The 14,027-nt window shown below is 38.3% G+C and overlaps 1 protein-coding gene across 3 annotated transcripts in view; it reads right to left on the bottom strand.

The window, feature by feature from the left end:
* Window positions 1-582: 582 nt before the first annotated feature.
* prkcda (protein kinase C, delta a) overlaps window positions 583-14,027 on the bottom strand; it is a 13,702-nt gene continuing 257 nt past the window's right edge. The window contains exons 2-18 of one of the 3 annotated variants that reach the window (XM_068594239.1): window positions 11,440-11,572; window positions 11,091-11,290; window positions 10,928-10,994; window positions 9,973-10,132; window positions 8,949-8,980; window positions 8,713-8,798; window positions 8,124-8,253; window positions 7,938-8,038; window positions 6,664-6,760; window positions 6,193-6,323; window positions 5,842-6,015; window positions 5,659-5,750; window positions 3,729-3,791; window positions 2,431-2,569; window positions 2,100-2,288; window positions 1,753-1,881; window positions 583-1,595 (exon numbers count right to left, since the gene is read on the bottom strand). In XM_068594239.1, the coding sequence (XP_068450340.1) occupies window positions 1,437-1,595; window positions 1,753-1,881; window positions 2,100-2,288; window positions 2,431-2,569; window positions 3,729-3,791; window positions 5,659-5,750; window positions 5,842-6,015; window positions 6,193-6,323; window positions 6,664-6,760; window positions 7,938-8,038; window positions 8,124-8,253; window positions 8,713-8,798; window positions 8,949-8,980; window positions 9,973-10,132; window positions 10,928-10,994; window positions 11,091-11,290; window positions 11,440-11,548 (2,058 nt within the window). In that variant the 5' untranslated portion in view covers window positions 11,549-11,572 and the 3' untranslated portion in view covers window positions 583-1,436. The remainder of the gene's footprint in view (window positions 1,596-1,752; window positions 1,882-2,099; window positions 2,289-2,430; window positions 2,570-3,728; window positions 3,792-5,658; window positions 5,751-5,841; window positions 6,016-6,192; window positions 6,324-6,663; window positions 6,761-7,937; window positions 8,039-8,123; window positions 8,254-8,712; window positions 8,799-8,948; window positions 8,981-9,972; window positions 10,133-10,927; window positions 10,995-11,090; window positions 11,291-11,439; window positions 11,573-14,027) is intronic. The other 2 variants (XM_068594240.1, XM_068594238.1) reach the window with 2 other exon arrangements.

The following is a 14,027-nucleotide window of genomic DNA, read 5'->3' as shown; positions in this document are numbered from 1 at the left end:
AATCAGTGTGACCTACCAGCCTACTTCCCGTCTACTTCACCCTGTCGGGCCCAACTTTAACTTTGAGACATATATTGACGTCTATATTGACAATAACTATAACATTGTTTAGATACAAGCTGAAGTAATCTAGTAATCTATTGAAGTAATCTATTATGTTTGTTTTTACAAATACAATGAATTTATTTTTGTTTCACCTTCAAGTGTCATACTAATTGTACGCATTTTCACCTGGCTTTAAGAACAATTTGCTGATTAAGTTTTTTGAGCTTTATGTCACAGAGCAGGTAACAAAGTGTATCCAACCCAAACAGCAATTACCAAGCTGACTTCGATAGGTTTCATTTATCATCATGGAACAAAGTTGTCTTTTGTTTTGTTTATCTATGAAAAGTGACACAATTCAAATCCTAAGACCATAAAAATGAACATTCATGTGGAAATACTAAAATAAAACAAGCTTTTATTAGTTACTTATCACAAAGATAAATCCTGATCTAACTAAACCCTTTTAATTTTCCTCTTGTTTTTGAGAACTTAATCTGTCATGGTATGAGAAAAATGTAAAGTGCAGATGTTTTTAAAAAATAGCACCCTACTTGGGAGTTGAATTTTTTTAATCAGATGTAAAAGATGGAGACAGTAAAAAAAAGTACATCCTTCGCTAACCAATATACATGTTACAACATTATACATACACATTGTCTATTTACAACATTTCAGTACCAGTGTTTACGTGAGCTTTTGCATTGACTGCATCCCTTGTACACAGACAGGGTACTTTCAGTTCAGCTGATATAAGCTGTTTCCGTTTAAAATTGTTCTTTAAAATGGCACTGGAGAGTCAATCACCACAAGGTCTTCTTTGTCAGCAAGACATGATTCATTCAAATTAAATAATTATGATGTTTCAAAGACAAATAACATTCAGTATTTACTGTAACTATATTTTAAAGATGGATAGGTTTATGTTAGTCTGAGATTTCTGTACGTGCAGTCAACTCATGCACACACATTTTAAGTATACAGTAAAATGTATTCCTACAGGTTTCTTTACCTTTATATACTTTTTTAATTTAACAAAAGGGACACACAATGTCTGCAGATGACTAGCGGTAACGTCAAGTGGAATGTTAGGATTTTTAACCTCACGCCCTATTATTATTATTATTACGACTCATATTGGCCTTAACAACCTAAATTAATAATGAGCATGCACACAAACACAATGACATCAATATGTACAGTACATGGGTCATTTCTACACTTATCGATTCTACACGTACCCAAGGAGAATAGTTTCTGCTTGAAATAAGGTCACACAAATACTGACTGTGGAAAAGCTCACTTGTTTGTAAGTTTAAGAATGTACCAGAATATGGAATTGGTCTGTAAGCAGTAGAGATGTAACACAGGTCTCGATGTCATCACAACAATCACATTTCTAAAAGTTGCTCCATCTTGGGGTTGATGAATGAAAAGCCATCGAATGCCGTCTGATCCATGGAGTCGATGAAGTTCTTATCGCTGTAGGAGAGTCGAGGCTTCTCACTGAGGAACTCCCGATCAAAGTTGCTACAATCATTTGGTGCTTTCTGTAATTGACAACATACATAATTTAGCAAAAATATTATATACAAATAAATAAATGAAACAGAGATCCTCATCACATATTATAAATGGAAGTAAACCCAGCACATGATCCATATTTCTTAATAATTTAATCCTCAATAACTCGTGTGATCGTCATACCACTTTGGGTTTGAAGGGGGGTTCGATCTCTCTCCGCTCCAAGGCCTGCCAGTTGATGTTGTTGAAGAATGGGTGTAAACGAATATTCCCCACGATTCCTAGCCTGCGAGTTGGGTCTCTCTCAAACAACTGCAGTGAAACGACAAATAAAAAAACAGCTATTTTTCAGCTACAAAAATGTACATTTCTTGATTTAATTTGAATAGATTTTATCAACACAATAGCTGTAAAATATCTTCCAAGATATCGTTACATTTAACCATCTTATTATCAGCTATAGCTATTTCTCTGAAGCAGAAAAGGTGCCCTATGACAGATGTATTTTGTATAATAGGCCTGCTACTGACCCGCTCAAGCATGTCCTTGGCCTCCTTGTTGATCCAGCGAGGGTAGTGGGGAGTATCCATGCGGATGGACTCAAATAGCTCATCCTCATCATCTCCATGGTAAGGCGACTGACCAATCAGCATTTCGTACAGCAACACCCCAAATGACCACCAGTCAACGGAGAATGAGTATTTCTGACCCAGCAGGATCTGAGTTGAACCACAGTATCATAAATAAAAAATATTCCAGACAGACACATCCACTTGTTTGCATGTAGAATGATGAAAGCAGATCAGTTGCACATTTGAATATTTCAGAACAAGTCCATACTGTAAGTATGAAACACGTTACCTCTGGAGCGATATAGTCAGGAGTACCGCAGAATGTTGTCGCACGATTCTCTCCAAACACGTTCTCCTTGCACATGCCAAAGTCAGCTATCTTTATGTGGCCCTCATGATCCAGCATCACATTGTCTAACTTAAGATCTCTGGAAGCAAAACAATTACAACATAACAAATAAGCACGAGTGAATTAGAAGATAATACCAGATTGTAAGGTTGCAATAATTTGGTCTGATTTGTTTTAATGTCACTAAATGTTCGCATGTTTAAAATTAACTTTTAGATTAGATTTTTTTTTAAATGCTGAAAAAGGTTTTGCCAGCTGGACTGTGAAATCTTTGAATGCCTTACAACACCACTCAAGCCAGAAATAACCTGATAACTCACGGTTAAAAAAAGTTTTGGAAACACACAAAAGTGGTTATGAATTCATTTTGTATTTATGTATTTATCTTTTTGATTGTCAATCCCAGCTGACATTGAGCGAAGGCAGGGTTCTCACTGGACACATTGCCAGTAGAGACAGGCAAACATTCACGCCTACGGGAAGTAGGTGTGGTAGTAGTTTTTGAGTCTCCAATTAACCTGAGCTGCATGTCTTTGGACGGTGAGAGGAAGCTGGAGAACCCAGAGGGAACCCACACTCCCACTGGGAGAACACTGGGCAAACTCCACACAAAGCATACTTTTTATATCCAGGCAGCGATCATGTTCAGTTTGTATCAATAGGATTTGAAATCTTGCAGAGATCTGAAAATTGCCTGAGCTTGTGTAACCAGGTGGAACTAATGAAACTAGGTTCAGCTACTGTGTTTACCTTTACAGTAGCTGAACCTAGGTATTGTAGCAAAAAGTGGGTGCTACACTGTGTAATACATTGATCCACTGTGCACGTGTTAATCTACTACAAACATTGTAGATGTTATTGTATTGTCACATGGTTATGAGCAGCTACATTATTACATATTTTAGAGTCAACTTTTTACTGAAATAAATTAACTAATTCACAGTTTTCTAAACATTCCCTGTGACCAATTACATTGCAAACAAAGACATTGACACTTTCACAAAAGAAATATCAAAATGCGTGAGATTATCTAACAAAGCCAGTTTCGAGTGACAACAAGTTCACTTTCACAAAGCTCTTGAAATGTGTTTGTGTATTTACCTTGTGTAAGATATAACAATAATGCAATATGGTCAGCTGTGATGTAGATAATATAGTAAAACATGAAAAATGACCAGTATGGTCATTTAGTGTATATATACTGTACATTCAGATGCAATACATATTTTTCCTCTGACCTGTAGATGATCCCTTTTGTATGTAAGAACTGAAGACCACAAATGATCTCAGAAGAGTAGAACCTGGGGAGACAAATAAGGTAGACAGATATGAACTTCTCATCTCTGGTGGAAAACTACAGGTCTGCTCAGTATCTATCTCACTTGTGAGTTGGCAGCTGAACACTGCAGACTCATTTCAGTGTCGAGCTGAATTATTGAGGAGTACATTTGTATGGAGTAGCACACAGGTGAATAACGCTCTCATAATGTGAAACTGGAGAGCCGAAAGTTTAGCCTATCTCTGCCTTGCTTCTCTTCTCATCTATGTCAGGTGAAACAACTAAGTCCTGATAAGAGATAGAGTGACTGTCACTCTAAAACAATGACTAATCTTTCAATGTAAATGAACAACTGACGAGGACGGAGTAGGCTGTCAAGTTTCATTCACTCTCTCACTTAAAATACAGCTCTCTTAAAACATGTTAACACAGCATTTCAGTGAACACATATATGTATATGCACCTCTAAACCTACTCGAAAAAATGTAAAAGTCTAGATACAGTACAACTAAATAAGTTGGGCTTTTGCTAACGTAAGTGAGAAAATTAAGACATTGGATTAGTCTCTCTACACCACGAGAGGTTAGCTCTCGACACTGGGAGGACAGGGCCGCAGACAAAGAGGTCATCAGAAACTCTATAGTTCAATGTCTAGCAGAACTAAATGCAGGAAATACTTTTCGTTCAACTGTGAAAACTTGAGAAGCGAAACACTATCTTATTTGTTGAATTAAACATATATACATAAGCAAACGTGAAAACAAATGTTTTGCTAAAAATGATTGCATCCTGATATAAACCGACTCTCCTTTTTCTCTCTCACTAAGGGTAAATTATCCACCCAAGCTGAATACAGTCACTGAGTGAGGAGGACTTAAGTGGATGCAAACACAAGATCAGGTGTCTGTGTTTGCAAAGCAGCAGGGAATTACTCCTGTCATCTCATAGGTCCAGGACACAGACTCCAGTTTAACTACAGGAAAGGTAACGGCAGACCACATTGTCAGAGTTCAACCTACTTTTTAAACACACACCTGTATGTTAAAAAAAGTCTTACCCAAAAGATAACAATACTAATTGACATTCTTCAACAGAGATAAAACTACCCCGCACAACAATGAATGCACTGAAGTCTTGTGTATGTATCGTTGTTGGCCTCTAAATCTGAATCAAGATTCAAACCTTTCTGCTTTGCTTCACTTTTAAGGTACATTTCAGAGTGGAGTTTGCATATTTTCGCTTCTTGTTTTTTTTTTTAACAAACATAACATCATATAATCCCTGACTGTTATCTGTCTATCCTTGTGGTGCTCAAACTAATACAAAATTGTCTAAAATTCCTCCCCAACTGGGCAAACTCTGTGACACAATTAAAAGAGCTCCAGAAAAGCATGGTGCTTATGTCAAATGGCACCAGCAAAGAAATGCCTTTGTCTGACATTTTAAAACTTTATTGGCGGTGGCGCAGGTGCCAGCAAGCTTTAGACTTCACAACATTCTCTTTTACTAGTGAGCCATTGTTTTTTTTCTGGAGGAATTCCCACAGAGTGAGGAGTTGAGAGGTGGGTGGTAGTAAGCGATACCTCCCCATACAAACAGTACACAAGCACTAAGAGCAGCTTAGTCCTTACAAGGCCAGTCTGCTAGAGAGCTAATGGACACCAGACCCAGTCCATCAGGTTTTAGTAGATCATGTAAACAAAAGGAACGCTTAATGGGAGAGATACAAAAAGTGACATGGGGGGAATAAACGTGTGCTTATTTATTCCATTAACTCATTGATTCTGCTACAGGAACCTGAGAACACTGAGTATTGTCGGCAGGTTGTGCTTCTTTTTTTTTACACTAAGTCTGGATATAGTTATGTATGTGTTACAGATGTGACTTACGTGGCTCTGTAGAGTTCAAAGCGCCCTTTCTCCTGAATATGAAACATCAGGTCTCCTCCGTTCAGATACTCCATCACAAAGAACAGATGCTCCTGTTGACAAGTTTTGCTTTGAGTATTGAGGGTACAATTCCAACTAATGGTGTAGAGTAGGGAAAAACACCAATGAGATGAAGCGGACTACCTTGGTATGGAAGGTGGAGTAAAGGTGTGTGAGGAAGGGGTTTTCCCAGGCTAGAGCCAAGACCCTCTTCTCTACCATTGTGCACTCCACATCGTCATCCATCAGCACTACATCTTTCTTCAAAGCCTTCACGGCAAAGTACTCACCACGACCCTTCAGTTCTGCCAGGAGAACCTGAGAAGCAAACAAGAAAAGAAGAAGAGAGACTTTAATTATTTTCTGTAGTTAAACAAATTCAAACATCTTGTCGACAGTTCATAGTTGGATTCAACACCGACATTTTAGATCATTATTTCTAATTTTTTCAAAATTTTCTGAAACAGCTGTTTCACAGTGGACTTCGCACTGTACCTTGCCAAAGCTTCCTTTCCCCAAGACCTTCTGGAAGACAAAGTCATCCACGTTGATGCGGGTCAAATGGGTGATACGAGACTGAGGCTGTGAGTTGGCCCCCTCCCACAGTCTTCCATAAGGAGACCCATCTAATGAACAAACAATTACCAAAAAATTACTTATTGAGAAAATCATTGAAAATTATTGAACACATTTGCATATTATTTTGCAAGTATCAGTATTAAGCCCATACAGCTTACATGAAAGCAATATGTACCAGTGGAGGGCCTTTTAAGCCTTCTCTGAAGGCCTGAACAGAATCACAAAGTTATAACTATATGTTCTAATTAAAAGTTATAACTATTTTGTGATGTAATTGTTTTTCACAAATACATTACATGTATTATAATTATTAAGGCCTAGTTCTAAAACCACGGTCTGCCACTGTTATGTACACAAACATGCGCATTCAGAAAAACACTCACTGACCATTGATATCCAGTCCAGCAATCTTGCTAACTTCATCATAGATTCCAATATCAGGCAGATCAGACAGGTTTGGATCTGAGCGGCGGGTGGACGACTTCTTTACAAATAGAGAAAGAAAAAGAAATGAAAGGCAAGGAACAGTCAGGCTAATCTCACATTCTGTTGCAGTAAACTGCATAACATTTTGGGTGCATGCACAACAACTTTTGGTTGTTGTGGTGACTCACACTCTCAAAACAACTTTTACACAGACACAGTTATTACGTTCCTTGTTATTAATCTAAGTCAAAGTTACACCTGTGAGACGAAGCTGAGACGTGTAACGGTACAGAACCCGGAGAGACATCTGCATTAATTAAAATGAGTGCATATCTCTTCTGTTAAATTAAAAAACATGTTTGATACACTTTCAGCCTCGACGAAGGGGCCTATTGTAATTTATTTAACCAAACATTACACAAGTGGTTGGTGCACATACACCTGGCAAAGATAGGCACTCTAATGAGGGTACCTTTCTAGTTTGTTATATTTTTGCCTCAGTAACACCCTTGGACTTGGACAACATCCGAATTAAGTGTTACCAAGCTCACTTGAGACTCGCCTTCAGACTGAAGATACAAGAATAGAAAGCTATGACATTTTTGTAAAAATTAATGTTTGTAAAAAAAAGAAGTAAAAATCAGTATTACGTGAGGAGGGTATTCAAATGTCTCATGTGCTTATATTTTGTCGTGTTTACACTCTGGTTATCATTATTGTCTTGAAACCCAGCTCTGTATACTATTGGCTGAGTAAGTGATAATGTAACAAGATATCCACAATACAGCTGAGCTCGAAGTAGAGCACTAAAAAATAAACACTTCAATCACTTTGGTCACTTTAATCACCTCATTTGTGCAATATAAATACATGTGATCATGTATATATAATATTTGTATTGTTCCTTTTTCTAATTTTATTACTATTTTAATGTTTATTTATATTACTTTTTTCTTATTTGTATTTTACTGAGTCTCTTGTGTGCACTTTACTTGTTTGCTGCTGTATTCCTGCAAATATCCTACTGAGGAACTAATAAAGGAAAATCTAATCTAATCTAATGTCAGAAAGAGTCATGGAATGATTACATTAGGCGGTATGGTACCCGAGTCAGACTTGTACTCCACATTCTTTAGACGTTACTTTGACTTGACACTTAACAATAATAATAATAATAATAATAATAATAATAATAATAGGACCGTGCATTGAATGACTTGTCTGCATTAACTCACCTGGCTGACTTGTGTGAGTGCCTCAGCTAGTAGTTTCTGGTTGATACCACAAAGGTTGGCTACTTTATCCTGACACTTGTGATGGACATTCATGGCACAATCTACAAACGGAACAAAGACAACGCTTGACCAAAGATAAAAGAACGTTTACACGCCAACACTTAGTCAATTATATTGGCCCTGTACCTTCACACTTCAGGCCTTGTTTGACAAGACCCCACAGCAGACTTCCACAGTGGTCGCAGAAGGTTGGACTCATGTAGTTGTGGTTCTTGAAACGATGCGGCATGTCAATTTTAAAGCGCTCCTTCTGAAACTGCAGTGACAAACGAGATTCATTATCTCCATGAATGACCTGAGGCAAAGGAATTATAATCAGTGGCACCTGCCTAATTTTTTCTTTTTTTTAGCTAATAGTGCCAGAAGTGACCACACTGCTGGATAAAAAAGTTCCTTTTTATTAAAGTACTACACTGATTTAGAGTTCCTCTCTGAGACAACACCCGATGTTTGTGCTTTTTTATTTCCATGCCACTATTATTTAGATCAGTTGGTCTTTGATTGTCTTTGTCTATCAATATTGATGATCACTGGATATGGATGCTGACTGGTGTTTTTGTATTAAACGTTGACTCTTATTGTTCAAACTGTTAAGGAGAGATACTTTTTAGCAATAGCAAACAACAGAGTGAGAACAGCCCACACTAAACTGAAGTAGTGAGACTTATGGAGAACACTCAGTACATGATGTACCGCACAAAAAAGTGTTACGTACCACAGTATCGCGACTGTTGGCAGCAGTACCGGTACATCTCCCAATGATTTTGTCTCTGCATTTCTTGTGGATGGCTGCATTGCATTCTGATTTTAAAAAAAACAACAGATAAACATGATTTGTACACTTTGAGCCAGGACATAAACTGGCCACACATATATACAACATCGATGCACTGGGTTTATATTTCAAGTTTTGAACAAAGCACAGGAGTGTTTTGCTTACTGTACACTTACGTCTGCATTTATAGCCTTGCTTGTTGAGTCCCCTGTGGGAGGCAAAGTGACACAAATGGGTCAGACTGTATCCTTCTTTGATCATGTAATTATTAATAGTTTGCTGATTAGTCACTTAGTGATAATGCACAGCTGCAGGTAGGTTTGCAAAGGGGCGGAAATTTTCCGGTAAATTTCTGGAAAGTTTCCACAGGAATTTTGGCTTGGGAATTTTTTTTTAAAAAGAAGTTTTTTTGCAAAATCATATAAGAAGGAACTTAAATGTAGTTGAGAACAAGACTATGCACACCTAACTCAGCTGGACCCTGAATGCAGCTTGTTGGGAACATTGTTTGCCAGAAACATGAACGTGAACATAAAACGTTCCATTATTTTTGAACGTCTTTGTCATCAGTGTTGCGTCTGAACAGCAGTGAGAGCAAGACGTATGTCCACACAAAAGTACACCTTCACCTTGATTATTTGCGGCTTTCGGGGTCCAACAACAAGCGCAAGTTGTGCAACTTATCACACTACAGCTGGGTTATTGAGGCCACACTACCTCATTTTTTGCACAAGGACAACATCAACTCAGGTAAGTTTTGATGATATTACTGTTAATTCCTGTGGAAAGTTTCCAACTTTGAATATTCCCGGAATTTTGCAACCCCAGCTGCAGTTCACCCAAGCTTATTTGTATATCAGGGCTTCCTTTTTCTTCTAACTTCCTCTCCAGAGACCAAAATGAGCTTTAAAGCACATCTGTAGCTCAAAAATAACAAATGTTGTCATTTACGCAGACAGACATTACAACTTAAAGAGTAATTATTCCATCAATAACTTGAGAAGAAACCAGTTTGTTTGGGAAATTAGCCAACTCAGAGATAATTATATATATCAGCAAATAACATGAAGTTCATAAATATTCGCTTTCATCTAACAACATTGTGCTCTCTGTTTTAGTTTATCTGATCTGTGGTTGATGAGTTGCCCTTAAGTTGTCTTCAAGGTTTGTTTATCGGACTGATGTGTAGGCCGGACTGACCAGACAAATTCTCTGCACACGGAGCAGAAAGTGGGCTGCCTGAAAAACGTGGCAATGAACTCGTGGTTCTTTATGAAGTGGATCTTGGCCTGCTTGATGGCCCCTCGTCTACGGTTCAGAGTAGGACCCTCCTCTTCCTCCTTGGCAGCCTGCTTACTCTCTTCAAGTTACACAGAGACACACTGATCAGTCATCTCACAACACTGCAATGGAAAAACAATGTTAATTTTGTATACGTAACAAAATAATAAATTGATAAATTAATGATGATTTCCAGGGACCAAAAGAAATTGTGAATGACTGTTAATAATGAGATAATTAAACTAACACCACCTATCATCTAGCTCCCTGACAAAACTATGTGTTTAACTCTTGATAAATAATAATCAAGAACTTTTTGTTTTTGTTTTTTTTGCTTCTTAGCAAAGGTATTCAGCATCTGAAATGTCTTGTCTAGTAGTTTGAATCCTAGAGCCATTCTCACAGACATGTGACAGTCAAGTGTAGGTGCTCATTGGTGAGGCGATACTTGGTTTTAATATGTTCATAGTGGAGAAACCTGACTCGCAGCTGTTAAGCCAAACAAGGTCAAGGTGTGGAGTGCTACTTTGGCTAAAACAGTTAAACAGCAGCCAGAAAGTAGAAGGCAGTTGTTTCATGCTGCATGCTCTCATCTCTCATATCTCAATAACTGTCTAGCAAACTGTCTAGCCACGATAAACAAGCGATTTGATTGGTTCCCTCGAGTGCAGCTATTGTCTTTGTCTGAATAGAACCATTTGATGCTTGTAATAGAGGTATACTTAAGGTTTGGAACCAAGTTTACAGGGGATTTGGTGACAACACAGAAAATGTTCAACTAGAGAAAAACAAAGCAACCAAACAGCTACAGAAAATAATATGCATTACAGAGTATAAAGGAAAGTAGAGAATATTTCAATTTTATTTCCTTTACCTGTATCCACTCCCTCCAGAAAATACTGCACAGCCATCATCACTTTCCCAGAAGGATGGAGATCCACCTGAACACGCACACACAAAGACACACACAGGAGGTTACACTTAAACTGCCTCTGAAATTGCTCTATGGGGACAAATGATTATGTGTAATGTCCTACCCAGAACTCAGCACGCCCATTGGCTTTCTTGCAGCGCTCAGCAAGGACTGACACTCCAACAGTGACCTCAGCAAGTGGCTCCTCTGCTGTCTTCATCAGCAGTACCTCCAGCACACGGCCCTCATAGATGTGTGCATCAAAACTGGCTTTCCAGGCCGGGTACATGGTTGGTTTGCGCTGAACCAGAGTCTTACCCCGTTCTAAGAATAGGAAGAAAGAACTTTTGATGTTTTCAACACAAGAAATAAGAAGAAAGTGTCTTCTGCTTCTTTCTTTCTTTTTTTTTTTTACAGAAATAACAACTTCTGTAAAAGTCAAGGGTGTTCTCAGCTATTAAACAGTTTCGCACCAGTTGTCAAGGCCTCCTTCATCTTGATTGCGCAGAAAGGTGGGTCAACCAGAGGAGGCATGACGCCTAACTCGTACGAGTTGAAGGCGATCCTCAAGAAAGGAGCCATGGTGCCGGGTACCAAGGTCACCTGCTTTCAGAGATGGACACAAATAGTGTTAAACTGGTGAGATGTATCTATAATGACATGTTAGTTACAGATAGTTGGTCATTATATCCACTTATTGCATTAACACAAACTGTTGCATATTCTGCAGCAATACTATGTGTTCATAGTTAAGCATCAAGATATGTTTTACATGTATTTGCATAAGATTGTGAGACAAAATAGTATCAGAGAATATTTGTGATATCCTGTTAGACACCTACACCTGCACACAAAACAGTAGATGATTGTGAAAGCAAGGCACAAAAAAATGTAAACAGGGGAAAAATTGGATAAAAACAAAAGGAATCCCTCTTTCAGGACAGGCAGACACATTGTACAATAGATAAATAGACTGTCGTGTATACAGAAAAGAACAAGGTAAAATTGTGAACTTGTTGTCATCTAATTTTGAGAAAAAGTAATAGTAAAAAAAAAATAATCTGATATTGTTGGGAAAAGGTATGTGCTGCCAAATTGAATACTTTAAGATCTTCCAACTGCTAAAAAAAACCCAAATAGTTTTAAACATAATTTGTTGACAGAGTTATGAGGAAATAAGGCAGAAATTATTGGAAAACACTCATTACATTAAAGTTGATGGACACTAGTTGCATCCTTGTGTATTTAAGGTCAAATATATGTTGATAGTGACATATTGGTGAGAGATCAATATTTAGGCACTAGCTGTTGCATGCAGGATTTACTGGTTGCATAACATGTGCTACAGATGGAACCACAACTTTTCCCTGTCACTGTGTCTTCTTGAGTGTGTAGTTTCTGAGAGGCTGCAGCTGCAGCAGTGGAGGTGTTTTCCTGTACTAAAAAGGCAGAGCGGGCCTCAACATGTCGCTAACCCAAATACAAGCATGCAGCACACCACAGTAGGCCTACTATGGTGTTCACTATCCTGAACCCATAACCGCCCATTCTGAGACCAGAGAAGTAAAACACATTAAAATAGAGAAGAAGAAAAAGTATGAACTAAGAGGGAATAATGATAACTGACAATATTCACTCACTCAATCGCCCACTGCTGCTGTTAGCTGTGATGTCAGAGTTTTAGTTAGAGTTAATCAATAGCAAGCACACTGTGTTATTGAGGTCGGTTGTGATTGATTACCTAGCAAATTGTTCATGTGCAGTTTCGATTTCGTCCATCTGTTAAATTCAGTAGTTATGTCCCATGCTCTGTTATAAAGTAACTTGCCAACTTCCACCTAACTTCCGAATATTGTATGCAACCTACTTCCTGATATCAGTATGACACAAAAGTGTATATGTAAGCAGGGGTATTACCCTGTTTAAATTGTATTATTACACCTATAATTTGGGCTATATAACAACACTAAAGAACATACTGTATTTGTGTATGGTTGCTTGTATTTAAGCATCATATATTTAAAAAATAAGACATGCAGCTATAATACACGTTTTGGATGTATTGTGTATGCAGTTGTAGCATGTCAAGTCTGAGTGTATATCAAGCCTGAGTGCTGGAGACTGAATTTAATACTAATTACTACTAAGTTATTTAATCATTATCAAATAAGGAGGAGGGTATTATCCTCTCTCAGTCCCTCAGCTGTTACAAGAAGAAATAGAGAAGTAAAATACAAAAAAGAGAGGGAGCTTGTACAGTGATCTGCAACACACACTGTGCAAAAACACCACAATCGTTACAAAACACATTGAAGCTGTTATCGTAATTTGCACAAAACTATGACCAGCAGCTATTTGAAGAGGATCAGCATCAACCGAGATTTTCTGTCTCTAAAGGATGTGGTTCATGTGACTGAGACAACAGTTTGCGACCGGATTTGCTTTATGACACAAATTGGTAAAAGAAGTGTGTATAAACAAGACTCCCCTTTCTTTGATCTCCAGACCTGCTGCACGCATTCCTCCTCACAACGGGTGTTGCAACGGGTGTACAAATTACGTTAGATGAGATTTTGTGACCTAAACTGGAATTCCATACCGCCACCACGCTGTTTATAGAGCTACAAGTGACCTCATTGCATTGACATGGGTGTCACACATCTTGAAAGCTGTCATAGCATTAATTGGTCGCCAGTATCTGTCAGTTAGCATAGTCCTAACACTTCACCTGTACAAACAATCAGGCTTTTCTTCTTCTCCCTAGTGGACCCCCTGGCGCTATGAAACAGGTCGCAGATTCCGTCGCACAATTTCAGTTTAATTAAGCGACGCTATTCGAAAAAAAAAAAAAGGTTGGGATTACCATTTCAATCAGAGCAGCTCGTTAACGTTGGGTCGTTGCAATGTTTTAATGGCCGTATAAAAGACGTAGACATTACACTACTGTAAGTTCCCTCCGCGTCAACGGCAACTGTTAAACGACCTGACGTGACAGTTAGTTTCCCCACGGACCCAAAAACACGAAGCAGGGGGCACGTTAACGTCACGCTTTTTGCTCTTT

Source organism: Clinocottus analis, unplaced genomic scaffold (assembly GCF_023055335.1).
Source record: "Clinocottus analis isolate CAN_PGR_092001 unplaced genomic scaffold, fCliAna1.0.p SCAF_3, whole genome shotgun sequence".
Classification (NCBI taxonomy): domain Eukaryota; kingdom Metazoa; phylum Chordata; class Actinopteri; order Perciformes; family Cottidae; genus Clinocottus; species Clinocottus analis.
This window is presented reverse-complemented; position numbering and strand designations above follow the sequence as displayed.